The sequence below is a fragment of the Brachycentrus maculatus genome, unplaced genomic scaffold (genome assembly GCF_059751285.1).
Source record: "Brachycentrus maculatus isolate JH-2025_06_01 unplaced genomic scaffold, ASM5975128v1 h1tg000226l, whole genome shotgun sequence".
Taxonomy (NCBI): Eukaryota; Metazoa; Arthropoda; class Insecta; order Trichoptera; family Brachycentridae; genus Brachycentrus; species Brachycentrus maculatus.
The window spans coordinates 816,424-844,106 of NW_028280977.1; the positions used below are offsets into that span (position 1 = coordinate 816,424).

At 32.9% G+C, this 27,683-nt stretch overlaps 5 protein-coding genes across 11 annotated transcripts in view; 2 read left to right on the forward strand and 3 right to left on the reverse strand.

Annotated features, from left to right (window-relative positions):
- The window catches only part of Tomosyn (syntaxin-binding protein tomosyn), a 369,171-nt gene extending 361,008 nt beyond the window's left edge, over positions 1–8,163 (reverse strand). For 5 of the 7 annotated variants that reach the window (XM_088264424.1, XM_088264425.1, XM_088264422.1 and 2 more), the window contains exon 1: positions 7,940–8,163. In XM_088264424.1, the coding sequence (XP_088120550.1) occupies positions 7,940–8,062 (123 nt within the window). In that variant the 5' untranslated portion in view covers positions 8,063–8,163. The remainder of the gene's footprint in view (positions 1–7,939) is intronic. The other 2 variants (XM_088264426.1, XM_088264421.1) reach the window with 1 other exon arrangement.
- Positions 8,164–8,887: 724 nt separating this feature from the next.
- Coprox (oxygen-dependent coproporphyrinogen-III oxidase) lies at positions 8,888–15,942 on the forward strand. The gene is made up of 8 exons (XM_088264427.1): positions 8,888–9,022; positions 9,805–10,036; positions 11,902–12,059; positions 12,807–12,937; positions 13,378–13,507; positions 13,785–13,948; positions 14,606–14,775; positions 15,556–15,942. Exons 1-8 carry the CDS (start codon positions 8,943–8,945, stop codon positions 15,661–15,663), a joined length of 1,173 nt encoding a protein of 390 aa, XP_088120553.1. The 5' UTR covers positions 8,888–8,942; the 3' UTR covers positions 15,664–15,942.
- Positions 15,943–16,737: 795 nt separating this feature from the next.
- Positions 16,738–20,331, reverse strand: LOC148306782 (putative ATP-dependent RNA helicase DDX10). Its single transcript, XM_088264366.1, has 3 exons — positions 20,041–20,331; positions 17,816–19,962; positions 16,738–16,972 (listed from the first exon to the last, which is right to left on the reverse strand). The coding sequence occupies exons 1-3, from the start codon at positions 20,197–20,199 to the stop codon at positions 16,816–16,818; spliced, it is 2,463 nt and encodes an 820-aa protein (XP_088120492.1). The 5' UTR covers positions 20,200–20,331; the 3' UTR covers positions 16,738–16,815.
- A 1,154-nt stretch (positions 20,332–21,485) lies between these two features.
- On the reverse strand, positions 21,486–24,345 carry LOC148306783 (dynein regulatory complex subunit 4-like). The gene is made up of 6 exons (XM_088264395.1): positions 24,160–24,345; positions 23,639–23,900; positions 23,100–23,360; positions 22,223–22,390; positions 21,918–22,004; positions 21,486–21,743 (listed from the first exon to the last, which is right to left on the reverse strand). Exons 1-6 carry the CDS (start codon positions 24,324–24,326, stop codon positions 21,588–21,590), a joined length of 1,101 nt encoding a protein of 366 aa, XP_088120521.1. The 5' UTR covers positions 24,327–24,345; the 3' UTR covers positions 21,486–21,587.
- A 1,232-nt stretch (positions 24,346–25,577) lies between these two features.
- On the forward strand, positions 25,578–27,654 carry Bin1 (histone deacetylase complex subunit SAP18). The gene is made up of 2 exons (XM_088264392.1): positions 25,578–25,809; positions 27,179–27,654. The coding sequence occupies exons 1-2, from the start codon at positions 25,741–25,743 to the stop codon at positions 27,578–27,580; spliced, it is 471 nt and encodes a 156-aa protein (XP_088120518.1). The 5' UTR covers positions 25,578–25,740; the 3' UTR covers positions 27,581–27,654.
- Positions 27,655–27,683: the final 29 nt, after the last annotated feature.

Sequence of the window (27,683 nt, forward strand, 5' to 3'; positions counted from 1 at the left end):
GATTATATTCGATTCATTGATCTTAAGCTGACTTTAAAGATTAAAATTGAAAACAATTTTTAAATACTATCAATTTATTTTCAATGCATCAGTTCGTTCTAACCACTTTAATATTGTATTTTCATTTTCAATCTTTTTTATGCTCGTATATACATAGTAGCTTAGTTTGAAATATGGCGACAACATATTAGAAATGTGTGCCACTCTTTTCTTTCTTTTCCATTTTACTCGACTAAGCCAAAATGATGAATGTACATCTAGTTGTGAATATAATAAAAAGGCATTTGTACTTATTTGAAATAAAATGGTTGAAATTAATGACGAGGAAGAGAAATCAAATGAGGTAATTTTTCCTATTATTTAGGTCGGCTCTAAGCCTTACAATCTTAATAGAGGAATAATGGTTGGTATTTTAGCCATTTCATTAATAATAACTACCTAATTTGATTGATTTAAGGATTCCAGTATGTTGTAAAAAATATATATCTTTTTAACACTAAAAATACTTCTTCAAATCCATTAAATAACCGCTTTAGTTGTATGTGCAATACTGTAAACCATATGGTTTATATTTTAAATGTAGTATATGTAATGCGACCATACGTCCCGTTTTGAACGGGACCGTCCCGTTTTTAGATAACAGCATAATTTTTTTCATATTTATACTATTTATTCCTATTATTTTCTTTTTCAAAATTCATTTTCTTTATAATTAATACATAAAAACTATGAAAAAATACGTGTTTTCTTGAATATACATACTACTGTATTACGTAAAAATTGGTAGATTTACCGTTTTGAGGACAAAAATACATTGTCACGTTAAGTATATGGTATTTCAGTGCCCTTGATATGCCATTAGAAAAAAAAAACGTTACACTAATTGCGAAACCCATATTTTCTCAGGTAATAAATACTTATTAGTATTTATTACGTGAGAAAATATGGGTTTTACAAATCCACCAAATAGGTAGGTGAAACCGCCTTCGGAGGCTCGCGATGACACTAAGTAGGAGAGACTAAACTGGGTCACAAAAGAGTTGAATAGCCGGGTATCGAAATTGCTATCACTCGCAATAAATTGAATCGAGCATAGCGTTAAGTTTAATTTAAGCAGGCAGGTGATTATAACACTATTGTAATAACTGCTCTCGACAGGAAGTGCAAACCTTGATTAAATAGGTTTTATCGCTTTATAATAATGGCCAATTCATATTTACACGGCACGAAAATACTTCAATAACTAATGTTTAAATAAAAATGTAAACCGTAACAATTTGCGTTTAAGTCTACATTTGACCTGATGATGGAATAATTATTCCGAAACCGGTAGTCACGAAGTAGTGTTTTTCAAAGTGGTATTACACAAAGTGAAAAAATGTAAACGTTCATTTCAAAATCTTAATATTATTCACCGATTACTTTAAATTTTTTCTACCAAATTGCATTCGAATACTCGCATGTTTTCATTTATCTTTATGAATGAAAATGTAAATTTCAGCTGTTCAAAATCTCAAATCTCCTAAAATTATTCTTTTATGTCGTTTAAGAGATTTTTTAGCGCCTGGGCAGCGCCATCTGTTGAAAGTAATAGAAACAAAACATACAAAACAATGCTCGTGCCGGACAGCGTGCTTCTTGACAGCTGTCGTCACTTAGCATTTTCAATGTTTTCGATTGCATTCTTGTTCCAAAGATTTTTTAATATTTTCATTACTTCACAAGCATTGTGAAATTGAACATTTTAGAAATATGTACTATCTATTTTTTTTCTATTTTACTAGTCTGAGCCACAGCAACGCTTGGAAAGATATAGTGGGTAATATTCTATTCATTTATCATCGAGATTTTATACGTGAAAATTAATGTTAAAAAAGATATTTACGTTTGAATATCAGACTTTTCGAACTAAATCAAGTGCAAATAAAACAAAATGTTCTGAGAAAAATGGCCGACATTCTATTGTTAACAGGAAAGATAAGCTCAATTCGACTTATCGTTAAAATAAAGAACAGTAAAATATTACATTACTTATTTAATACCTGAAAAAAATGGGTTCACGATTAATGTTACGTTTTTTTAATGGCGTCTCGAGGGCACTTAAATGCACTATATTTAAAAGATATACCACACAATTTACAATATTGTTCATACAACTAAAGCGCTTATTTGGTAAAATTGTATAAGTATTTTAGTGTTCAAAATGATTTACATTATTTACAACATACTGGAATCCCTAAAACAATCAAAGTAGGTAGTTATTATTAATAAAGTGGCCACTTAAATACCTAACATTATCTCTGTATCCAGATTTTAATTTCTTAGTAACAAAGGTGCGTCATTATTGCACTTAGATTCAATGTATTTTTTAATGATGCAGGGACTAAGAGCAGATTCCCGAAACCATGCGCAATCAAAACTAAAACCGCTGAAATAACCGCTTTAGTATCTGGTATTAATTCTGCGGTGAGATGTTCATCCCTTAGCTTAAGGGAAATAAGTAATATTATTATTAAGGCTCCTCCCTAACCGAAGTAAAGCATCTACTTAAACGGTGAAATATTACGTCGATTACTCTGGGGACCTCAGCATTAAACGTACCATACAAATAATATTCTAGGAACGATTATTCACCAAAATATAAAATTAACTTTTCATATCAAAATATTTGAAACCTTAAAAAGATATATTTATGTTTTCTACTAGAAAAATACAAATAAATCCGCAGAAAAATATCACTTGATTTTGTAACAAATGGGTTTACATATTTTGATTATTTGAGAAATACAATAAATATACATTTTTGAAAGATTCTCATCTACACCTAGTTATTTATTTTTGTGGTTTATTTAAGTAGATGACTAGAAATATGCTTTCTGACAATGTAGTCTGAAAAATAATAACATGTAGGTGAAATTATAAATTTACCTTTATGTATGTAAAATGAATGAATTAAAGTATTTTGGAGACAAGTAATTTATATTTTACAAGACATCTTTTGGCATACTTTAAGCCACAAAATATGTTCAAGCAAAAAAGTAGGATTATATTGTTAAAATAATGAAAATAAAATATATTTGAGTATTTGCTATTTCTGTTTTTAAAATATAAATATTTCGGTGAGAGAATGAACAGACAACGTAGTTATTTAATTATGGACTAGTTACTTATCATTTTTACTTATTATTAATGTTTAATACCTTCACACTAAACACAGTATGTTTTTAGTAAAAAATCATAATATCCGAGTAAAAGAGAATTTAATTGAACCGCTCAGCATTTTTGAAAATTCTGAATACCTTTTTCATTAAAAAAACTCTATGTTTTATAATATCACAGTTTTTAAATAGACTTACCAAGATAATTTAAATTTACATAGGTACTCTTACATTTAAGTCTTGAGAGTTTGAAACTAAAAAAAAATAATCTTCTGAAATCAAATGCTAATAGAGATTTATGTATTAATTTCAAATCAAACACAGATTTTTTGAGTCTAAGTTGTATTTTATTAACAAAAACACATGAAAAATTTAATATTCTGACAATTCTTTCGCCTTGTTAGGGCATTATCAAACGAATGTACTGTAATGTGCTAATAGAGATACTTTTTCTCGTCATCGTATGACAGAATTTCGTATTTTATTGAGAACAAAATATGGATTATTGAGTCATTTCAACATGATCAATACATTTGAAATAGGCAAAGGCGATAACGGTGAAAATAATTATGTTATTGTCAACCTTCCTTATGCGGTCACATTACGCAAGTGCTGCTCCCAACTCCCAGCGCAGATAAGAGCGTAGCGTAGTGTGGCGGCCACGCACTCGTACGCGGCTGCGAGCCAAATTGTTTGACATCTTGCATATGTATTATCCAATCCATGGCCTGACTTGTTTTGTTTACAAAACATTTTACTAAGCAAAACTGCTGTAGTGTGTACCGTACATTTAATGTACCTATTACATCGTAACGGTAAGTATCAAATTCGTCTAAGATGGTAGTTCTGCCTTATTTTTTGTATAATCGATTCGACATTCACTTTATGGTAATATCAAAACGGTGATAAAATTATGTTTAATGCATTAAAGCACGTGTCACAACAGATTTACTTAAATCTTCAATATAAAGAGTCATAATTTGATACTTTCTTAAGACTTCTAACCCTTATCCGCACCCAATGGTGCATAGGGCACTGCATCGTATAAAAACAGTGTTATCTTGATCTTTAGAAGGAAAGGCGATCAGCCCTGAGCTTCAGGAACCAGTCCAGAGTGAAATTAAATAAATATTACAGTAAAAAATAACTAATATTTATTTTGCCCCCTAGGAATCGAATCCGTGACATCCAACACAATGGCCAAACGTGCTGACCACTACTTGGCGGAGGCGGATAGTTTTGGAACAAGGAGGTGAAACTCGCGTTCAATATGAACGTCGATATCTTTGTTTAAAAAAATATTTTTTAAATGCTACTTTTAGGTCGTACAAATTAAGACTTTATTGCCAAATTACAACTGGACTTCGGTGAGTTAGATACTTGCCGACGCTATTGTAACTCCAAATAAAGGGCGTTTTAGAACTAGACGCTATGCCGAAATACAAGACTGACAATAAGGATCATCAATCAAAGGTTAAATCGGAAAACGGTTTCAAATGGTAAGATTTTGAGCATAGCGACTTTGGATGGTAAAAATGTCTGTTCTTGTCGCTAGAAACTGTATAAATATTTGCTCATCATTTTTCTGCTCTGAATTTCATGTTATTTTGATTATTTATGGCACTTCAACCGTTTTTTTCTAACATTCGGATAAAGACAAGGCTTGTACGATAGAAAATTGGGACATTTAAAATAAAATCTTTCTTCATATTTTATTTAAAGCTCAACAAAACACCTTCATCGATGTGATGACGGTTTATATTTACAACATTTCTAGTGTGCCCAAATACTTGTTCACAAATCTGGATTATCTCCAACTACAGGAGTTATATAGAACTTCCATGAATTTGAGTAGTGTGGTTGTCAATAATGGGTAGAATTGGTTAATGTTACACGTGTGTAAAGTGATCACTTAAACCAGCCTGTGACGGTCGTCAGCCCCGTAAATGCCCAGACTTCCATATTCTTATTTATGAATTTGGCGTTTAATTTGTAGAACTCCATTTTAATTTATGTTTTAATTTTAAATCAAACACAGATTTTTTGAGTCTACTAAGTTGTATTTTATTAACAAAAACACATAAAAAAAATTATATTGTGACAATTGTTTCGCCTTGTTAGGGCATTATCAAACGAATGTCAAGATTAAAAAAAAATCTGTGTTTGATTTAAAATTAATACATAAATTCCATATTCATCTTTATCTTTGATGAGCTGTCAAAAAATAATATGAAGTTATTTATTTTTTTACAAAAATGTTTTTAATATTAAACATGCACTATCTCGGCTCGTAACGCATGTTTGTGCTGAAAAAAAATTAAGTGCATGTTGGTCTTCGGGTCGACCAAAAATCGCATGTGTTAAACATTTTGTGTAGTTTTAAGTGTGTAAATGGTGCTATGGTGGTGAAGGGTGGTATTGTTTGCAATGCTGTGGTAGTGATTGTCCTGACGAAGAGACGGCTACGTCTCGTAACTGGTAGACATAAAAATATCGGTGAGTGGTTACATACTAATATTATTAACATTTTTGTAAAAATGACTAACCACAAAGTAAATGCTTTAAAATATTAATAATATTGAGAATATAATAATATGAAGGTTTATATCGTTAAAATATTACTGAAATGGCAATGGGCGGGTCATTTTACGAGACAAGGAATGGGCAGATGGGTATCCAGAGTTCTGCTGAGGAGACTATGGGACATGAAGAGGAATAGACTGGCCTCAGAAAAGATGGGCCGATGACATTGTCCCCGTCGCGGGTAGTAAGTGGATCGAAAAAGCCCAAACTAGAGAAGTGTGGAAAAAAATTAGAGGAGGCCTACATCCAGTGGTGGAGAGACGGCTGATGAAAGAGAAGAAGAAGAATATAAACCTTAAATAACCTCGATGTAAATAATGATTCACATCATTTTGTTTTCAGCCTCTATATAAATGAACGGAATTTTTCTAAATACCTTCTCAATTTTATTTGAGCAAAAATAATATTTGATTTCTAATTATGTACCTTCTTAATTATGATAGTAAAAAAATCTGTGTTTGATTTCACAATTAAGACATGAATTAAGTTACGACCATTATTATATTTATTTATTTTTTATTTAAAACATATTACATACATGAGTCACATATATAATATTCCCAATGACTAATTTCCAATAATATAATTATTTTTGCTATAAAACGCATGATAATTTCGACTAGTCTGATCTATAAACGACGTAGTAGAATGATGATATATTTATACACAATGTGGTATTATATAAATTCTTGCAAAGATAAAAAAAAACATCTTTATTAATTTGAATATATTATTAGATTAAAACCAATATTTTTAGCTTTTCCACTTTATTTTTATTTGACCAGCGACCGGGTTTCGTCGTTACCGATATCATCAGACTGGTCCAGTCTGATGATGTCGGTAACGACGAAACCCGGTCGCTGGTCAAATAAAAATAAAGTGGAAAAGCTTAAAATATTGGTTTTAATCTAATAATATATTAAAAATGCAATTCCATCACGAAGCGTCAGTGGATAATATAAATTTATTAATTTGCAATAGGTATTCAGACAGTAACATTTTTGCACTCTGAATTAAGTAGAATGCTTTTATTTGTAAAAAATGTTAAAAAATAGTAATCCGCATCGATTACTTAATGAGAAAAAAATACGAAGGTAGGTGCATCATGACGGGGAATTATTTGCTCTGAGGTAATTCATTCATTGCGTCAATTCTCCATATAAAATTGAGAATTCTCAATTTAAAATTATGCTGCAATCTGCTGATTTTTTCTGAACAAAATCTTCTTTATCGTACATCGTACTGTAATTCGATTTAGCGATCGAGAATTATCGCATCGCTGGTCTCCTATGAAAAAAATAAATATGAATTCGACGGCGTATGGCGTGGTTCTAGCTAATGCATTATTGTAATGTGATAAGTGTATGTATGATAGTGTGTGTGTTCTGCTAAAGTAATAATGATTACCTCCGACCGATGCGGAGATTATTGTTGGTCAATATACACAGTATTTATATTGTCAAATGTACGGAGTTCTCGTGTTAATTGTAATATTTAAATTTTCCACCACGACCCTAGCTGGAATCATAATAGAATCAAATAACACATAATCGAAGAGCGATTTCATTATCACATTTAATTACAAAGTAAATTATGATACTGCTGGTATATTCATCATTATTAATTTAACCTTTTAAAATCTCATGTATTTTCAACAACGTGATTTTGTGAATTTATTTCTTCCCAAGCATTTTCTGTTGCAAAACGATTTTTTTTAAATTTTATCCTGTAATACTTTAATGTAATGTATTAATTGTAAACGCCATTTACCCATTTTTTGTATAATATTATTCGATTAATGATTTTGCGACGCTGTAATTTATTTCGCGCCACAAAACGTTCACAAGGCGTTCGGCCTGAAAATAGTATTTTTTAATCAAAATACATCCAAAATAATGTTTTAAGTGTATACTACAATTATCATAAAATTATAAAATATCGTAATAAAATAAATAAATAAAATTATCGTAATATTTTAGTTGAGCTCAAAATAGTTTATCAAAAAAAAATCCACCTAACTTTATGCCTCAAAAATTTAAAAAAAGGTTTTTAATTCTTTATCTTCATAAAAAAATCAATTTGAAGATGTTTAAAATTTAATTTTAGAAGTTTGAGCTCAAGGGGTTAAAGGTTTATTTTTTGTAGCCGAAAGTTGTGTTGCAGAAAAGAGCGGGATATTTAAAAGTTGTCGTTCTTACCTTTTTGAGTTGGAAATGTTCGGGACGGAGGGTCTCCTGGATCTCCTGGTCTGCCCCGCGGACCGGCGCCTGCACCGTGCTGCGGAACCCGTCCAGCACCCCCTTGAAGGTGAACTTCTTCATGTCTCCAGCCCTGTCGGAGCCAGCTACCGGCGCGAACCGACCGAATAATTCCGGATCAAAACGCGACGACAGGTGTTACAGTCCCACGATCGAGTTTTCTTTGTTTGATCAAAATACTACAGTATCACAACATGACACTCGCGGATGCGAAGCGACCGCTGTGCCACCGTGCCCCGCTGGTGAACTCTCGCCTAGTTTTGGCAGGATCCTAGCGAAAGCATACCGATTCGCGGTGCGCCGACAGAAGGAGCCGACGTCCCACGTTCTCTCTCGCTCGCGCACCGACCGACCGGCGCGACCGCACCGCGCCCGTAGTTCGCTTCTCGCTCGCGCGACGTTCACCGCTGCGCCACGGTCCAGTGACGTGTGGGCGCAATGGCTCTCCGTTTCTGCAAAAGTAGGCGGGGAAAGAGACCGATGTTCAAAATGCCACGATGATATTTTTTTAACGTTACGAATCTAAAATGTAAACAGTACGAGAAATTCTGACGCACTTCAGACTTAGAACGGTAGCCTGAAACGAATGAGAGCTCTCGGCAGAAACTTAATGTACGGCAATGCGGTCCTAATGAGAGATCAATATCACTCTGACAGGCGCAGTACTATTCGCGCCAAGGTACCCCGATCGGCGCTCTCGCTCGCTTTCGCGCTTACCTGATTGCTTTATCTTGGGCGGCGCCCGTGATGGAGGGAGCGAGATAGATAGAGTCCGTTATTGCGTCACCGTCGCGCAATCTTATCTTCTCGCTCACCGCCTAAACCGAAACAGCTGATATAAAACTTTTTAATTCGCAACAGGCTATTATTCTGGTTTTGCGATGTGTGTATTCGTTTATCGAGTCACAGTTTGAGGAATAAAAACGCCGATCGTACTTGCAAAATGTTTAAATCGGTCGCCAAATCTTTAAAGACATTGGGTTCGAAAAGCGCGTATCAAATCACCAAGAGAGATGGATTGAGGTTAGTTAACTGTCATTCTGCAAAGAAAAAATAATCTCATGAATATAAGTAAATTCAAATACTGCTTTAATATTAATTTTCTTGATACATCTGCATTATCAGACTTCAAATCATAACCTATATTTATATGATGAAATATACATTCTTAAAAGCACGTTATCGAAGTGTCAAAATACATAGTTTAAATTTAATTTTCCGTTTAAAAAGATATTTATTGTTTGGTTGATTATTAAAATTTTTTTTTTTTATCATTCTTGTACCTTATAAAAACGTATAGGAATAAAAATTTGATCGGTTTACTTCCAACATTACATTTTTTGGAAATTATCAAAAATGCTGATTACCTCAAATGAATTTAAAATAATAAAGAAAATCTTATTTTAAACTTATAGTAAGTAAATCAGCGAAATCATAGAAATTCAGTTACTAATGAGTATTTATTTTAATCTTTATAAAATAAAACAACTTTGTTTTTAGCCACTATTTTATTGGTATATTTTTTCTCCAACCGGTTTCAACAAGAACCACGTCATCATCAAGGTTAAACATGTACATGTTTAACCCTGATGATGATAAGGTTCTTGTCGAAACCGGTTTGGAGAAAAAATCTACCAATAAAAAAAATTATCCATGAAACAAATATGTATCTATGAAATAAATAAATAAAGTAAAAAATAAATTTCTTTCTTTTTTTACAAATTTTATAAAATGTGTAAAGAAATTAATTTTAATCGTCGTGTTCATGCATCCTCACTCAAACTTCTGCTTTAAATTATTTTCAGACGCGTTGGTATATTTTTCGGGACTGGTGCTATAACATATGCATATTTCCGGAGAAATGGTACTACTTACCTGGCAACACCATCCGTCAACTACGATGGTTTCATGGCTCAACCCGTCACTCCTATCGAAGACTTGGAGAAAAATAAAAATGACATGAAAACCAAAATGGAGCTCATGATATTGAGAATTCAAAAAGAGTTTTGCAAAGCTCTCGAAGATGAAGAAGATAGGGTAAGAAATTTTTTGAAATCCGTTTTGCCACACTTTTTTATTAATTAGCATTGCATTACAGAAATATCAAAAATAATTATAAATAATAATAAAACCCTTATCCGCACCCCAATGGTGCATAGGGCACTGCGTCATATAAACGCAGTGTTATCTTGATCGTTTACATATGAAGGAAAGGTGATCAGCCCTCCGCTTTAGGTACCAGTCCAGGGTAGTATTGAATAAATATTACAGTGAAAAAATCACTTATATTTATTTTACCCCCCTTGGGAATCGAACCCGGGACCTCTAGAACGGTAGCCGAGCGTGCTGACCATTACACTACGGAGGCGGACGAATATCAAAAATACCTCTTTTTATTTTAAATGAAAGATTCTGGGCTCTGGCATTAAAAAAAATTCTGTCAACCAATCTCCTTTTATTTTAAATGCAAGATTTTGGGCTCTATGGCATTAAAAAAAATATGTCAGACAATCTAACACTTAAGGCTTATTTTTAAATGCCTTCAGAAAGCAAAACAATTTTCAGAAATACAAATAAATACATTTACTCCAAATTTGTCGTCAATTTTCTTTGGGGTACTCATGCAGAGATAAACATACATAATAGAGGTACACAAGCTAGTACTAGCATAGGTATGCAACCTCGAGTGCACTAGCCATTGCTACTACTCTCCTTTTCCCCACATCTATTTTCCCACTTAGCACTAAAGTCCTTCACTCAGATATCCTTTACATCTGCATCCTTTCAAACATATTGCATTCCTACATCCATTAATCTGGTGCGCAGGACTATCACCCTGCCTTTATATAATCACAATCAAGCTATCACTGTATTGATCCAATGTGGTGCCCTTTACACCGTTTGGGTGTGGATAGGGGCTAGAAGAAGAAGCATATTTCGGGTTATGGTCCCGTGGTTAGTGTCGCGGACTCTTGAGTCAGAGTTTCTGGGCACTCTACTATCCACTCTACTACAATTTCATACCTTTTTTTAATATTGAGCCGCTTAGGCTCACAGAAATACAATGTATGAAATAGAAGTATTTTTGTAAATAATTTAAAAATATTTACAACATTTTGAGTGTGTCCAAATACTTGTTCACAAAATCTGGATTATCTCCAATTACAGGAGTTATTTTCATATTATTTTTTGACATCTCATCAAAGATGAAGAAGAATATGGAAGTCAGATTTCCATAATCTTCTTCATCTTTGATGAGATGTCAAAAAATAATAAAAAATAATAATAATTTTACCATTTTTATACATAAATTATTGCTTATAGTACTGTCAAATAGGACTTATTCATAATATTCTTACCCCTGGGGCCTTGAGTAAGTACTTTATCTTCTGTATTGTCTTATTGATTTCCAGTCTGACATGCATTGGTATGAATTGTCAGAAAATCTATTTGCGTCAATTTCTTATAAGCAAATATGTAGTACAGAGAGTAAGTTATTATTTTTTATTTTATTAGGTGATAGCATGATGTCGCCGCCTATTTCTAATTTATTTTAATGGTTCACCATGACGATTACCCTGATAAATGAAAATTTATATAGCATTAACAACTTGCCAGTACTGACAATATCCTGTTGGACCATTTTGCGGGATGTATTTCTTAGTAGGTGTGTAATGTATTAAGGGATTAGAAATTATTCAAATATTGAGACTTGAACTACCCACAGTACGCTACTCGGTAAACTTATCCTTTAAAGTGATTTTTATAGATAACGAGAGTAAGTTTCTAATTTAATTTAGATTTCTATATAATACACTTAACACTATTTCAATCAATGAGTTTTGGGGTCTTGACATAATATCAGATTTAAGAACGATACAGCTTTTGCTCTTTTGTTTCAGGAAACTAAGTTTGTTGTTGATAAGTGGAGTCGGGAAGAAGGCGGAGGCGGTATAACATGTGTCATGCAAGATGGCAGGATTATTGAAAAGGCTGGAGTGAATATTTCTGTTGTATCGGGTCACCTACCCCCAGGAGCTGTCCAACAAATGAGATCACGGTACTAATAACATTGTTATTTGGAATAATTTAATAGCATTCATTAAATTGTATTAAGCCATGTTATGTTTATATCCACTGTATCATCAAGAATGTCGAGTGTTATCATTATCCGTATATTGGCAGATATAATCTTGATATCATGAAGTTTTAATTAATATTTCCTCGGCAGTTTCCACAGTAAAACATCTTTTTTGTATATCCATTGATATACTAAATATAAATTATTAAAAAAATATATATTAATGACGTTTAATCCTTACTCGCTCACTTCATTGATCACTTTGAACATTTTGTAATTTTGACTAGACATCCGCATTGCCTTAATTTTTTAGAACCTGTATGTTGTCTACAAGAAACCTTACATATTCGAGTTCAAGTCATCATCTCTTGAGATTCATGTTAAGGAATCGTAACGTGTTACGTTACGATGCGAGCATTCGTATAGTCAGTACAGCATTCCGAGTGCTCCATCCATAGTCGAATGCTCGCCGCGAGCGACATTACGACATTACGTTACGACGAAATGCTCCCGTCAGTCCCCACCTTTAAGTCAACAGATCTAAACTCTTCATCTGTGCATCTGAGATTTCTACCGAATTATTTGACGTAATAGAAAATGCCTGAAAAAGATTTTTTTCCTTATTTTTGAGCAGTTTTTTATATAAATAATAAATTGAGTATTTTCTAATCTTTCCGGACAAATATTGTTGAGTAAGAATCTACTTAAAATGAATTAATATTGCAGGGGTAAAAAGTTGCAAGATGGTCAGCTGCCTTTCTTTGCTGCTGGAGTTAGTGCAGTAATTCATCCCCGTAATCCCATGGTGCCTACAATTCATTTCAATTATAGATATTTTGAAGTAACCGATAACGAGGGTGAGTATGTTCATAAATTTTGTTTGTATTTACAAATTTCATTATGACGACTTCGTGCGATGTATTTGGAAACAGGGAATTATTTTTCTCTGAATATCTATACACACTTGTGACAAACAATGTTTCATTGCGGACTGACACGGTCCTTATTATCTATATGCAGTTATATGGCTGAATGCCTGCTAAGTCTTCTCACATGCTATCCTCATATGCATTTCATTTTACTATATTTTTATTACAAAACTGATAGGTATTTATCACACAAATAAATAGTACAAAAAAAAGGAGGTATAATTTCTTGCATTCTCGTAATCAATAATTTGAAAAAATTCTATATTTGTAATACAAAACACGGTGTAACCGCATACTGTTATCTCGGATAATGTCATTCTGTTTTGTTGTATTAATGGTGGAAATATAATGTTTCATTTTATTTTCAGGAAACACCCAGTGGTGGTTTGGAGGCGGTACAGATCTAACTCCATATTACCTGAACGAAGCTGACGCTAAGCATTTCCATAAATCACTAAAGACTGCTTGCGATAAACATGACAAGTCCTATTACTCTAAGTAAGGCTATACTTTCATACAAAACTATGCGTATGTGTAATGATGCAATATGTTTCCAACTTATTTAAAAGCTATATTTTCATTAGGGAATTTAGAGAATTAAAATAATAAATGAAAAGTTAAACTAAAATAAAAATAATAAATTTTAAAAATCTTTTAAATACATATATGAAAAGTTTGTTTAATCTGATATTTTTCCTGAGTGAAAATAGTCTTATTCTAATTTTAAAAATAAAATATTTTGGCTTAGATTACATATTGATTGTATATGTTTTAGGTTTAAAAAATGGTGCGATGAATATTTCTTCATTCCACATCGCAAGGAAGCTCGAGGTGTGGGAGGTATATTCTTTGACGATGTAGACACTCCAAGTCAGGAAAAGGCACTTGCTTTTGTCACCTCTTGTGCAGATGCCGTTATTCCTAGTTATATTCCATTAGGTAAGATTTTGGTCTCACATGTCAATCTTGCGAATATGTAATACTCGAGAATAGAATAGAATTAACCTGATGAATTACTCTTGTGATCTGCAAGTTGGACAAAAAATACCATCGCACATACAGCTTGTGATCCACTGTCAATGTATTAATTTAAAAAAAAACTGTTATATCAAATATAATCAGAACGTGTAGACATTATATAGTTGTTTGCCTCCCCTGTAATTTTATTAAGTGGGTTACGAGATATTGTTTAGTCGTGAGTAATGTATACAGTCAACCTCTATCTATCGTTCCTCGAATAATCGTTTTCCCGGATGTGTGGTTTATTTCTTCTATCCCGACTTAATTTCATACTAAATTAAACCGCATAGATTGTTTCTCTATCACCATTTACCGCATTTATCGTTCGAATTAAGCTGCATATTTGTTACATTTTGTCTGTTTTTTTACATTATTTCCAATTTTCTTGCATTCAACGGCAACGTATGGGATAGAAACTATCGAAAGCTTGTGTAACCGATAGCAGGAGAGGTCGATATTGATGAAAAGGAGCCGCTGCCTGTACCTGCATTTCCAGAAGCGTGCACACTCTTTGAAAGAAAACTTTCTACTTTCTCTTTCTATTTTTGAATTTTATTTATTTGCTGTATTTTTTAGTAAAGAAACACAAGGACGATGCTTATGGATACCATGAAAGGCAATGGCAGTTATTGCGCCGTGGGAGATATGTGGAATTCAATCTTATCTATGATCGAGGAACCAAGTTTGGATTGTATACTCCTGGAGCGAGATATGAATCTATATTGATGTCCTTACCTTTGACAGCTGTGAGTATTCTAATGTTCTGATTTTGAGATGTTCACAGATTTAGGTAATCATCACGTAATTAATTGTAATTTACAAGTATATATTATGTTTCTATAAGAGGGATAAGGTCCGACACAACATATTTACATAATAGCTTTTTGGTTAATTTTAGTATGAAAAAAAATCCTAAATCAAGTAAGTGGTTTTATACATTCTTCTTCTTGTAGTGCTTCTCCATTACTGGAGGCTGACTGTACTATCAGCAATATCATTTGTGTCCTAATACTTACCCTAGATATTCTAAATTCCTACTTTGGTTAATAGTGAAAGTTGTCGGGATTTTCCCATCCGTTTGAGAACCTCTTCATCGTCAAATTAATGAACACAACTTTTTCTTGACATTCTTTGGTAATATCATATCTTAAATGCCTCAAATTTGGTTGTTACTGTATTTCTCAAACAAATTGTTTTTGTTTTGTATCTAAAAAAATGGTTTCTCTATGAAACATATTTATATTTAAAGATTGTTTTAAAATTAACAATCATGAATTTGTTGCAATATTTGTATGTATTACATATTGTGAGCATCTGCAAAAATTCCATTCCCAATTGCTATTTGTTATAATATATGTATGTATGACGTTCTGAACTAGAGTTTTATATCAATGTTCAAAAGAATATTAGAGCAATATTATAACAGAATGAGAAGCAAATTCACAAAACTCGCAGTTTTAAAAATTAAATTGAATAACTTGGTCACATTTAGCAGTATGCTCATGATATATCCTGTATGATTTCAGAAATGGGAATACATGCATTCTCCAAAGCCGGAATCAGAGGAAGCTAAACTCACTGAAGTTTTAAAGAATCCCCGAGATTGGCTCAATATCGAAGGAAAATCTAAATAATTACTGAAAACTTTACGTATGTACCTTATTTCTACGTGCCACTACAATTAAGTTTAGAGCATTGCAAAAATGACAAAACCTTCTATTTTTACTGCACTGTTATTACTTAATTGCATTTATATGACAATATGTGTATTAGGAAATAAAAAGTAAATATATTTTTTTATTGTTGTGTTATGTTTTACGTTATAAACTGTTAAATCATTTTTTTTATATAAAAGTTTTTAATTTTTGTACTGAGATAATAAAAGAGAAATATACATTTTAGTAAAATAAAAATTTGTTTATATTTTTTTTAAAAACTAATTATAAGCCAGGGCATCGAAAACAACACAAGTTAATATTTCAACTATGTAGTGTAGATAACTTTAAACTTCACTTCTGGATTCTTATTTTTTAAGACTTGAGAATTTTAACCAGTGGTCAATCCATATTGTCCGGAAATTTAAGTAACCAAAAAAAAGAATGAACATTTTTTTAAAAACCAAAGAGAAGTACATAATGTTATCTTCACTACATTCTCAAAAGTCCATATTTCATAGATGCCCTAAAATTAAAAGTAGGTAGGCTTCAAAATGACAAAAATTAAGCATTTATGTATTTGAGTTTTCTTCTATTCTGAGTTATATATTTCACCTTGTGAGTCAATCAAATTGATTACTGTTGTTGGCTTCAAGTTATTTTTTTTACTGCTGTAAGGTTACTGTTTTGGTATTTCCTTGTTATCATTCTTATCTCTGTATACCTTGATAATTCTTCTTCTTCTAACCCTTATCTGCACCCGATGGTGCATAGGGCACTGCACCATATAGAACCGGTGTTATCTTGATCGTCAAATACACGAAGGAAAGGTGATCAGTCTCCCGCTTCAGGTACCAGTCCAGGGTCATATTAATTAAATATTACACTGAAAAATCATCGAAATTTATTTTGACCCTCTTGGGAATCAAACCCAGGACCTCCAGCATGGTAGCCTAGCGCGCTAACTACTACACTATTGAGCCGGACAACCTTGATAGAGTACATGTTTAAGAAATAAACGATAGAAATAAAGAAATAAATTATAAAACAATATAAATTATTATGGTATTATATTTTTTGTACATATTGTATAATATTAAAATGTATGTATAAAGTATAATAAAATTATAATTATTTTTTATTTTTAAGTAGTTGCATTGCTAATAGTTCTGCCTCATTGATAGAAAGTTGTGCTGATAAATCTTCTACTCCATATTTCATCTTCTTGTGTTTTTTAACACTTTTTTGTTCCTTTCCTTTAGCAATGACGAGTTTCCTTTTTAAGGGCCTGCAAAAATAGCGTTATTAATTTTAATTCAATTATTTTTTTCATTCATTTTATATTTACACAACAAATGCTTAGTATGAATGTTAATCCCACCAGGAAACAAGCCCAGTACCCAATGCATCGTATCCTAATGTGTTGGTCATTATACTATGAAGATGAAGTTATAAGCTTATAGATAGATTCTACATTAATTTAATAACAATTTAATAAATAATAATTAACTTAATTTAATACAAATCATCATCAAACCCTCATCCGCACCCGATGTTGCATAGGGCACTGCATTCTATAAACGCAGTGTTATCTTGATCGTTAACACATGAAGGAAAGGTGATCAGCCCTATGCTTCAGGTACCAGTCCATGGTAGTATTGAATAAATATTAGAGTGAAAAAATCATTTATATTTATTTGACCCCCCCCCCCTCCGGGAATCGAACCCGAGACCTATAGTACGGTAGCCAAACGTGCTGACCGTTACACTACAGAGGCGGATTGATAATAATAAATATAAATAGCCCCGTGTAATTGGATTGTAAAAATCTATAAATAGTATGTTTAACCTGTTAACCGGGCGGGACGCATAAATACGTCCAACGCAAACAATATCGGGTACGGGAAGGACATATGAATACGTCCTTGAAATATATGTTTATTATATTTTATATATATATGGACGTATATTTATCGACCAACAAAGGTATTAGTCATCCATACATGTCTCGACATGAATTTAAGACACGGAGTGAATCAGTATTCGCGACCGTTACAAGTTGCGTAATTGGACAGCGGACCGCCCGGTTAACAGGTTAAGCATTTCCTTTAATAATAATAAAGCTAAGTACCTATGAACTTCCTCATCGCTGGCAACAGAAGAATCTTCATTAAAGTCACCGGGTTGATCTTCTTCACTGTTCTGTGAAGCGTCTTCCCCATCTGAATCTTCCTTTCCATACACTTTGTCAGGATCCGGAAGCCAGGACATATCAGGTCCATCGGACTCACTTTCTGAACCAAAGTCATCTTTTTCCTGTTCGTCTTTCTTAAGCTGTTTTTGTTTCCGCTTTTCTTCTTTATGCTTTGCCTTTATTTTTTCTCTAAATCTTTGTTTGTCGAATCTGTCTTCTTCCCTCAAAACTAGTTTGGCTTTTTCAATGTCTATACCGCCAACATCTTCCTGTTCGTACGTTTTAGCCAACTCAGATCTTAAATCTTTCTTCTCGTCTATTACTGCTTCTCCTTCATCGTCAAATACCACTTTCGTATTAGGTTTGATTTTCTTATTCAAGATTTTTTTCGCTAACGATGCCTTGGTTATCATTTTTGTCTTCTTTATGACTCTCTCGTCTTTGTCCTCAATTGGAGGAAAATCGAAGTCATCGTTATTATCGGCGACATCATGATTATGCCTTTTTACTGTCAAAATGTCATCATCATCGTCATCATCATCCCCTTGATGAAAATTAACATTAGTATCTTTCAAAGTTTCTTTAAAAGTTTCTATTTCTTGTTCATCGTCATCATCTTCACTATTCGAATTCTGTAACGGTTGTTTCTCCTTCAATTTTTTTTTAGTTGCTTTATTAGCTAGTTTATTTTGGGCTTGGGATTCTAAATTCTTCTGAATCTTTTGTAAAAATCTTATTCGCGGAGGAACAACAAGACCGAAAGATTTTGCAAATGAACTTGCGTCTAAAGCGTGAACATTGAAAATTTTCTTGTTTTTCATAAGGAAAATAGATTTTGTATAAGCGACAAAAGCTCTTTGAGCTGTTTCTTTCAATTCGGGAAATTCGGCTAGAAGAGCTTCCATCTTTCTTTGAGGGGACATTATTTTAGAAGGGTCGATGTGGATCTTTTTTATGGGAATTTTTTTTGACTGCAATTCTTCTAACATGGCCTCCTCCTCGCTCGGTAAAAGCACAAGTAATCCTTCCCCCTTTCCAAACATTCCTCTGGCTGTTCTTCCGGCTCGATGAATGTAGGTATTTCCGTCTTCGGGACAATCCATCTGAACGACCCAGTTCACCTGAGGGAAGTCCAGCCCGCGAGATGCTAAGTCAGTGGCGAACAAAACGACATTGGACTTTCTACAGAACTCTTTATAAATTTGCTCCCTGCGTTCCTGGTGCAAGGTACCGTAAAGAGCGAGCAAACTTATTCCTGGTCGTAATTTACAAAACATTTCAAATATGTATTTAACTTGTTTACAGCTAGCCATGAAAATGATACTTTTTTGTTTTAAATGAGTTTTTATAAAGGACCACAACACGCTCACTTTTTCACTGATTTCACAAACAACATAATTTTGTTGCAAAGTTATCGGAGTGCTTGTTTCTGATTGTTCATGTGGCGCAATGTATTGGGGATTAGATAAACTTAACCTCGCTAGATCCCGCACAGATTTAGTTTGGGTAGCGGAAAATAGTAATGTTTGCCTTTCAGTGGGAAGGTTTTCAATTATCGAGTTCATTGCAGTTTCAAAACCTAAGTCCAAGCATCTGTCCGCTTCATCCAGGACAAATATTTTAACATTGGCACAGTTGAAAAGGGGGTTCTCATCCATGTGCTGTAGTAACCTTCCCGGTGTGCAAATCATTATATTACATTGATCCATCCTTTTCTTTTCAAATCGAAGATTTTGCCCCCCTATGATGAGACCAGCAGAAAAATCGTGGTATATACCGATTTTACGTAGAGTCTCAAATATTTGATAAGCTAATTCTCTGGTGGGTGATATAATAAGTGCGCCCACCCCGTCGAGTCGAGTCCACTTTTTGCAGTACAGACATTCTAAAATAGGTATTAAAAATGCGAGGGTTTTTCCGGAACCGGTTTTCGCAGCCCCTAGAATATCTTGGCCTTTCAAAGCGTACTGTATAGACTGCTTCTGTATGATTGTCGGTACGAAATACTTGCTGTCTCTTAACCCCCTGAGAGTTTTTTGGGACAACGGCAAACTTTTGAAACTCTTGATATTATCTGCAGAAATCTGTGACAAAAAATAATATTAGAAATTTTAAAATTTTAGATTATGAACCAACCCAAATAATGGTATAAATATACATACATTATCGTATTTCTCTTGTAGTTTCTGTATTTCCTCGTCCTCTTTATCACCAACCCTCTTACGAGGCTTGAAGACATGGTGTTTCTTTTTCTTGTTTAACGAATCAGGTTTATGAATACTTTCTTCTTCAGCAGGTTTATGCATACTTTCTTCTTCCATTTCTTAATGATATAATGGGAGTTGTTTTCACAAAGACGCCGTATTTACACAAATATATTACCAAATTAACGTTTGCAAAGTCACACACGTGCAAACTCGCACGCAGTTTGTTATGTCAAATTGACAATTGACAGCTGGGAGCTGATTGGTTGAGGCCACTAGGCTATACAATAATCATTTTCAAATAAATCGGGGCATGTTGTAAGTTTTCTTTATTCCTTACCCACAAAAACATTTTACATGACGGACGGAAGAAAAATTTTTATTTTATTTTATATTTTATGACTGGCATTTTGAAAAAGATCATTGGATCATTATGTCAGAATGTTTATAATACCAACAACAACAAAAATCTCTGTTTTTCGCTAATAGGATTATTTACTAGGCTTGTTTGCTTTATTTGACAGCAGTTCTCGTCAAAGCTTTGGGAGGACACAAATGAGCTGGCAGCCGACAAAAAAGCATGGAGACAGTTTGTGGACTCCATATGCTCCACTTAGGGAGTGGATATGGTTTCATAATATATACTTTGCTTGACTTTTATAGATAATGGTATTACAATTATTAATCTTATAATATTATTATACGGCTGGGATTTCATCCGGAATCTGATGCTTTAATTATGAAGTATGTATCACTTTATCATTAATTCTTCTTATCCTCATCCGCACCCGATGGGGCGAAGGGCACTGCATCAAATTGATGCAATATTAAGTAGATTATACTAAAGCAAGGTGGCAGTCTTACGTTTCAGATACCAGTCAAGGATAGTATTCAATAAATACTGGAGTGAAAAAACAAGCTTATTTATTTTGGCATTCTAGTATGGTAGCCAAATGTGGTAACCATTGCACTTTGGAGGCAGACAAACTTTACTTCCATTCGTAAATAATTAATGTATTCATTATGAATTATTTTGTAACATTAAATTTCTGATATAAAAAATAGTAATTAGAAACAAAAGTACAAAAGTAAAGTAAAAGTTAAGTGCCCTTTGTAGTTAATCCATCAAATTCCTTTAGGAATTTTGGTGTTCGTGAAAATAATAACAGAAGGGGTGAAAAAATGTGTTTTAATGGGTAAGGATAGATGTAATTATTTTACTAAAGCCAGTAGTAATTAATAATTACATAACATAGGAAAAGTAATTTAGATACAGCACAAAAACTTAACCCAGAATTAATATTTATTAAACATTATGAAGGTGTCATATTTTTTCGGGTCTCATTTGCTTTTGTGGTAAATTATAAAAAATATTTTTAATTCATTCTTTACCCACTTTTTATTATAAGTTATTATTGTGTACACTTTGGCTTATCAAATTAATACAAGGAAAAACTTGTTTCACAATCTGGTGTGTATGCTTAAAATTAAAATAAAATACACATTTATTCATCATGTAATTTAGCAGAATATTTTTCCCCTACTTTATGAATAGCTTGTAATCTTTGCTCGAGTAAAGCTCCTTTGAGTGCAGCTCTCTGGTGTAACTCAAGGATAGCTTGAGAAAATTGTGCTTGAAGCTCATTGCGCTCATTTACCACCTTAAAAATCAATACAGTAAAATATATATAAAATTTGATACAAAAAGTTCATTACATTGCAAAGCAACTTCTGTGTTTTTAGTTATTAGTAAATAAATTAATAGAATTTTATGAGATCCACCATTCACATGGTATTAAATAAGAGAATCAATAAATAATCTGAAATGTTTATACCTTTTCATATTTCTGTTCTAAAATGTCAAATTCCCATTTTAATTCATCATGTTGTTTGGACAATGCAGTCAAAATACGTGTTTTACTCTAAAAATAAAATATTTTGTAAAATTCTCCTTTTGTAAAATTATTACTCCCCATTTTTATGGTAATTTTAATGAAAATACTTTATCAAATCAAAAATTAGACAGACTAAAACCTTCCACAACTTTTGACTTATATGTATATATGTATAATGATACACAATGAATATTTATTGTGTTCTTAGTGATCAAATAGGAGGAAAAGTAGATAAAAGTCATTACTCCTAAAGCTTCTTTGTCTCTGAGGTGATTGCGTTGTTGCTTCTTTAGCTCAGCAGCTTCAGCCAATGCGATATTCAGTGGTTCAGCTAGCTTACGACCTTCTGCCAGGGCATCACTTGCTGATTTTTCTGCTCGTTCTCGACATCGCTGCAATTCCTCCATTTGATTCTACAAAAGTGGTACTTTTATGAAATCAAATATCTCATAGTAAAAAAACTGGCATTTTGTAATAAAGCTATATTTTTTTTACTACACAAAATATAATTCAAGTGAATAATCATTAGAATCAAATTTTATTTGTTAATAATTCTTTTGTTAAACGATCAACTGTTAGCAGGTTGACAGTACATATGTATACAGTAAAAAACAACATGTAAGTATGTGTATTTTCACTATCATATTTAATTATCATGTTGACAAATGATAGTCATTCTGATAATATACAGTTTTTCATACGTGTCATGCACATAATACCAGTGGTGGGATTCAGCCGGTTCGCACTGGTTCGCTAGAACCAGGAGCTTAAAATTTTTAGAGTTCGCCGAACCGTTCCTTAACCCTTTGTTGTCACACGTTATTCCGATTGAGATCATGTATCTTAGCATTCTCAGCTGTTGTTATGTGAATGTTCTGTTTATGTGCAGAGTAAAAAACAAATAAATAAGTAAATGTAAAAACTATTTTTTTCATGAAAATTTTGAATCCTATCACTGCATAATACTTCACCTAAAGCCTGCTACAGATGTTTCACCTTTATAAATTCTAAATGTTTTGGTTTGCTCTGGTCCTTTTAGAACATTGGAATATCATAGATCATATAGTATCAATTTATAGGATTAAATTTTGTAACATGAATTTATGAATATGTCAATAATACCTTTAAGCTGCTTATTAGGGCTAAATTATTAATTGTTATATCATTGTAATAGTTTTTAAGTTCAGCAAAAGACTTTTCATGGGTTTTGACGAGATCATCTAATTGTTTATTTTTTCTTTCCTCTACTTCTAAAAGGTCAGTCTTTGTAGCCAGGTTTATATCAGTTACTGCCTTTTGCAGTCGCTTTTCGGCTGATGCTTTAACTTCTTGTAAACGTTCTTCAAATGTGGCTCGCACTTTACTAAGCTCTTCCTGGTGTTTCTATAAAAATAATCCAAAATAAGCAGCATTATTAAAATAAATAATTGGAAACAGGAGATTAGAATTTATGATTATATGGTATAAATTGTCATATATTTTAAGTATCCATGAAGTAACATGATTTTATGATAAACATATTGTGTGTTTATATTTACATATATGAAAATTCTACACCGTAAATTAAAAACATATTTTTATTTGAGGAAGGCATTTTTTTCTGGACTCAAATAATTTTTATTTTATGTATTTTTAAATGATTTATGTGTGTAGCTTCATACCAATTTAACCACTCTCAGCTCTTCCGCAGCCGCTTGTTCTACTTCCACCAGTTTTGCTTTTAGATCTCTGCAGTCTGCTGCCAAACGTCTACGCTGAGCTTCATGAGCCGCTTGCTCCGCCTTGATAGCTGCTTGCCCTTCCAATCGTAGTGCATCTTTCTCCCCTACTTGCTCCCACAAAAGATGCTTGACACGCCGCTCGTGCTGTCTTTCTTCTTCTTCAGTTGCTTCCCGAATTTCTTCTGCTTCTCGTTCTCTATTCCTAAATAAAGAAGAGTTTAACCTTAGAGATTTGTAATCTTTACCTTAAACTTAAAATCTTAACAGTAAACATATGCTCCATAGTAAAAATGAATCTATGTAACATACATGTTTACTAAGCAAAGACTGGAAACTACTTAATGAAGCTACAAATACAAACTTAACTCAAAGGATTCAAAATTTCTAATCTATTTGTCATTGGATGCAGTAAGGGACTAAAAATTCTATGGTTGAATTTCAAGTTTGAATAATTTCCCAACCTCACATCAGCTCTTGCTTCAATAAGTTGATTTCTAGTGATTTCCCAAAACACGCGAATCTTGTCCCTTTCTAATTGAAAGTAATTCCTTTCTTCTCTTTCTTTGTCTAATTCTTCTTTGACTCTCCATGTGAACTGTTCTAGCTTCTCTCGAGTCATCTCCTTCATATCAACTCCATCGATAACAGATGCTAAAGTAATTGAAAAATTAATAATATTTTATTCCATATGACTTTTCATAATTTAAATAATAATAGTAATTGTTGGTTTTAAAATATATTTTAGTTTTTAAAAAAAATTAACCTTCTTAAATGGTTATGACATAATAAAATAAATTATTGGATTGAAAACAAAAAATATCTTTCAGTCAAAAGTACTCTTACCCCCTTGTTTTGATTTTTTCGGCGGCTGAAAATAAAAATGAAATGATGAGGTAAATAGTTTAAAACATATGTTAGTTAGTATATATTATTTTTATTATTTAAAATACAATAAAAGTACTTCTTTATTTCTAACTCTTCTCCACATTCAATAATGCTTAAAGGATTGAATTTGCAGTGTTATCTTGATTACATTTCGACATAAGATTAAAGGTATCCCTTTATTATTATTGAATTGTGAAGGTTGAACTCATTTTATATAAGAGATGCCCTATTAGGAATAAAACCTGGGACATTCTTGAAAACCTTATATTTACTACTATCCCAAATTCATATTTATTTTGTGAAGTAGGTATTGAATGCAAAATGCAATTGAATATAAAATCATTATACAATGATAAAACTTTGAAACATACCATTTCAGCTTATTTTTTTTCGACTTATAAAATAATTGTGTAGATATCCTAAAAATATAATATGTATTTATTTATTACTATAGTAACCAAGTTGAGCTGTTTATTTTTCAGAGTAAGTACTATGTTGTTTTTGATAGCTACAAAAGTTACAACTAACCAACTAACCATCACGCCGCTTACTCAGGGGTAGGCAGAGAAACTAAAACGCCATGCCAATCTGTCTTTGCTTCACGCATTTCCTAATACATCTTCTTCTTCTGCTTTAGCCATCTCTCTACTGCTGAATGTAGGCCTCTTCCATATTTTTCCATGCTTCTCTATCTTGGCCCACTCTGGGGTTCAATTTTTGTCCGACAACAGGAATTATATCATCAGCCAATTTATTTTTGGGTCCAATCAAATCTTCTTTTTTCATCTCAGGGCCCTCATACATACCCGTTGATTATTCCGACTCCTGACCTAAACACTTCAAAATATTTGAAGTACTGGATCAAGCCATGTTTTCCCCGGTTTTCCTTTTATTGTCTTGGCTTTGGGATATATTATTTACGGATTTGAAATTGTCGCTGGTTTAAATTGATTTCATATCAATCTGTTTTAGCATATAATCTTTGAATCTTTCTGTTGTCTTATTGTCTATGTTCAACGCTACCGAGCTGTCAATATTCCGATTTTCGGTTTTTAAAAGTATTTCTGATCTATTATTACAAATCTTTAAACATTAACTTTCTCGTTTTTAACGCTTGCAATTTTTTTCATTGTTATTCAAATATTGTTAGTTGAAATATGGCAGGAGTAGAATCCATGATAGTTGAAGAGCCGAAACCCATCGAAAAGCCGATTGACAGAGAGAAGGTTTGATGATTTTACAATAAACAATAAAATAAATTGTTTATTTATAGTTATATGCAATATCTTATTATTTAACGGTTTTTAATGTATACTTTCGTACTTCACATTGACTAAAAATCTTTTTACGCTGCACAGCATTATTCGTATCCAATATCAATATAACCTTACATTTAATGCAATATTTTCTCATATTTAAGGGAATAAGAAATTTTATTTTGATTACAATAAGATTTAAAAGTCAGCAACGGTGTTTATAAAATGTATTTTTAATTAATTTGCGTTTTTATTAATCAAATTTAATATAGTAATTTTTTCTAGTTACTATTATTTGAGTACTCAAATCTTGTGACAGTTTTATAAACGTTTGTATTTGGAGAGTTATTAAAATAATAGGACTGATTTTTTCATTACAAAGTATCTAATGTAATGTTATTTTTATAAATTTGTAATGAATAGAACCGAAGATAATAAAATACAAATCTGAATTAATGCACATAAGTTTCAATAGCAACATGTATTTTAATGTCCTTCTTAATCTTTTATTTCAGGTATTTAAAACTCGATTTCCTATTGTAATACTGCCTTACTTTAAACAGTTTCAACCTGTCATGCTGCCTGAAGAGGATGAAAGTAGACTGAATGCAGTCAAAATGCAATCTCTCAGAAGAATGTGTGACAAAACGATGTATGATAGAGTTCGAATAGTGTAATAAGGAAGGAATGCAAAGCTGAGATAAGCAGTATCGATAAAATTAAGAAAGGTGTGTTGAGATGGTTTGGACATATGGAACGAATGAGTGAGGAAAGAACGGTAAAACAAATTTATGAGGTGAATTTAATTGGAAAAAGGAGCAGAGGAACCGAGAAAAACTTGGCACGGTCAGGTATGCCAAATACTTGAATGCGGTCATGTTAGGAGTGGAAATTATCCTTAGGTTTGTATGAGGAGATGCTGAACTTGGAAGAGGCGAAGAATGTTTTCAAAGACAGAGTGGCGTGGCGTTCTATTCTCTCTGCCTATCCCTGTGGCCTATATTTTTCCGGCTCCGTAGTGTAATGGTCAGCACGCTCGGCTACCGTTCTGGAGGTCCCGGGTTCGATTCCCAGAGGGGGTCAAATAAATATAAGTGATTTTTTCACTACAATATTTATTCATACCCTGAACTGGTACCTGAAGCTGAGGGCTGATCACCTTTCCTTCTTGGTTATCGATCAAGATAACACTGCGTTTATATATATATAATGCAGTGCCCTGGCACCATTGGCGTGCGGATAAGGGTTTGAAAAAAAAATCCCTGTGCGGAAGCGGCGTGGTGGTTAGTTAGATACTTAGTAATGCTGCCTCACTAAAACCTTTTACTTCTTATTACAGACTTGCCCCCTTCTCTTGCGAGTGTTTTGTTCTACTGGAAGACATAACCCTACAATGGAATATTCACGGGGTAGTGTTCCGCAAAACGAGCTTCAAATATACACTTGGCCGGATGCCACCCTGAGAGAACTCACCTCCCTCGTAAAGGAAGTTAACCCAGAGACAAGGCACAAGGGTACCTACTTTGACTTTGCGCTTGTCTACCCGGACAACCGCTCGCCAGCCTACAGAATGAGAGAGATCGGAGTCACCTGCTCGGGACAGAAGGGGACAGATGATAACAAGACCCTCTCCCATGCCAAGTTCTGTATTGGCGATTACATGGATATTTCCATCACACCCCCAAACAGGATGCCTCCACAAATGAGAAGACCGGCACATTTTAACAACAGATCATATTAATTCCATATTTTTAAAGTAACCAAAAATTTGTTTGTTGTATTAAGTATTTTTTTAGAATAAATTTGAATACTCTATTTGTAGTTATTTTATTTTATCTATACAT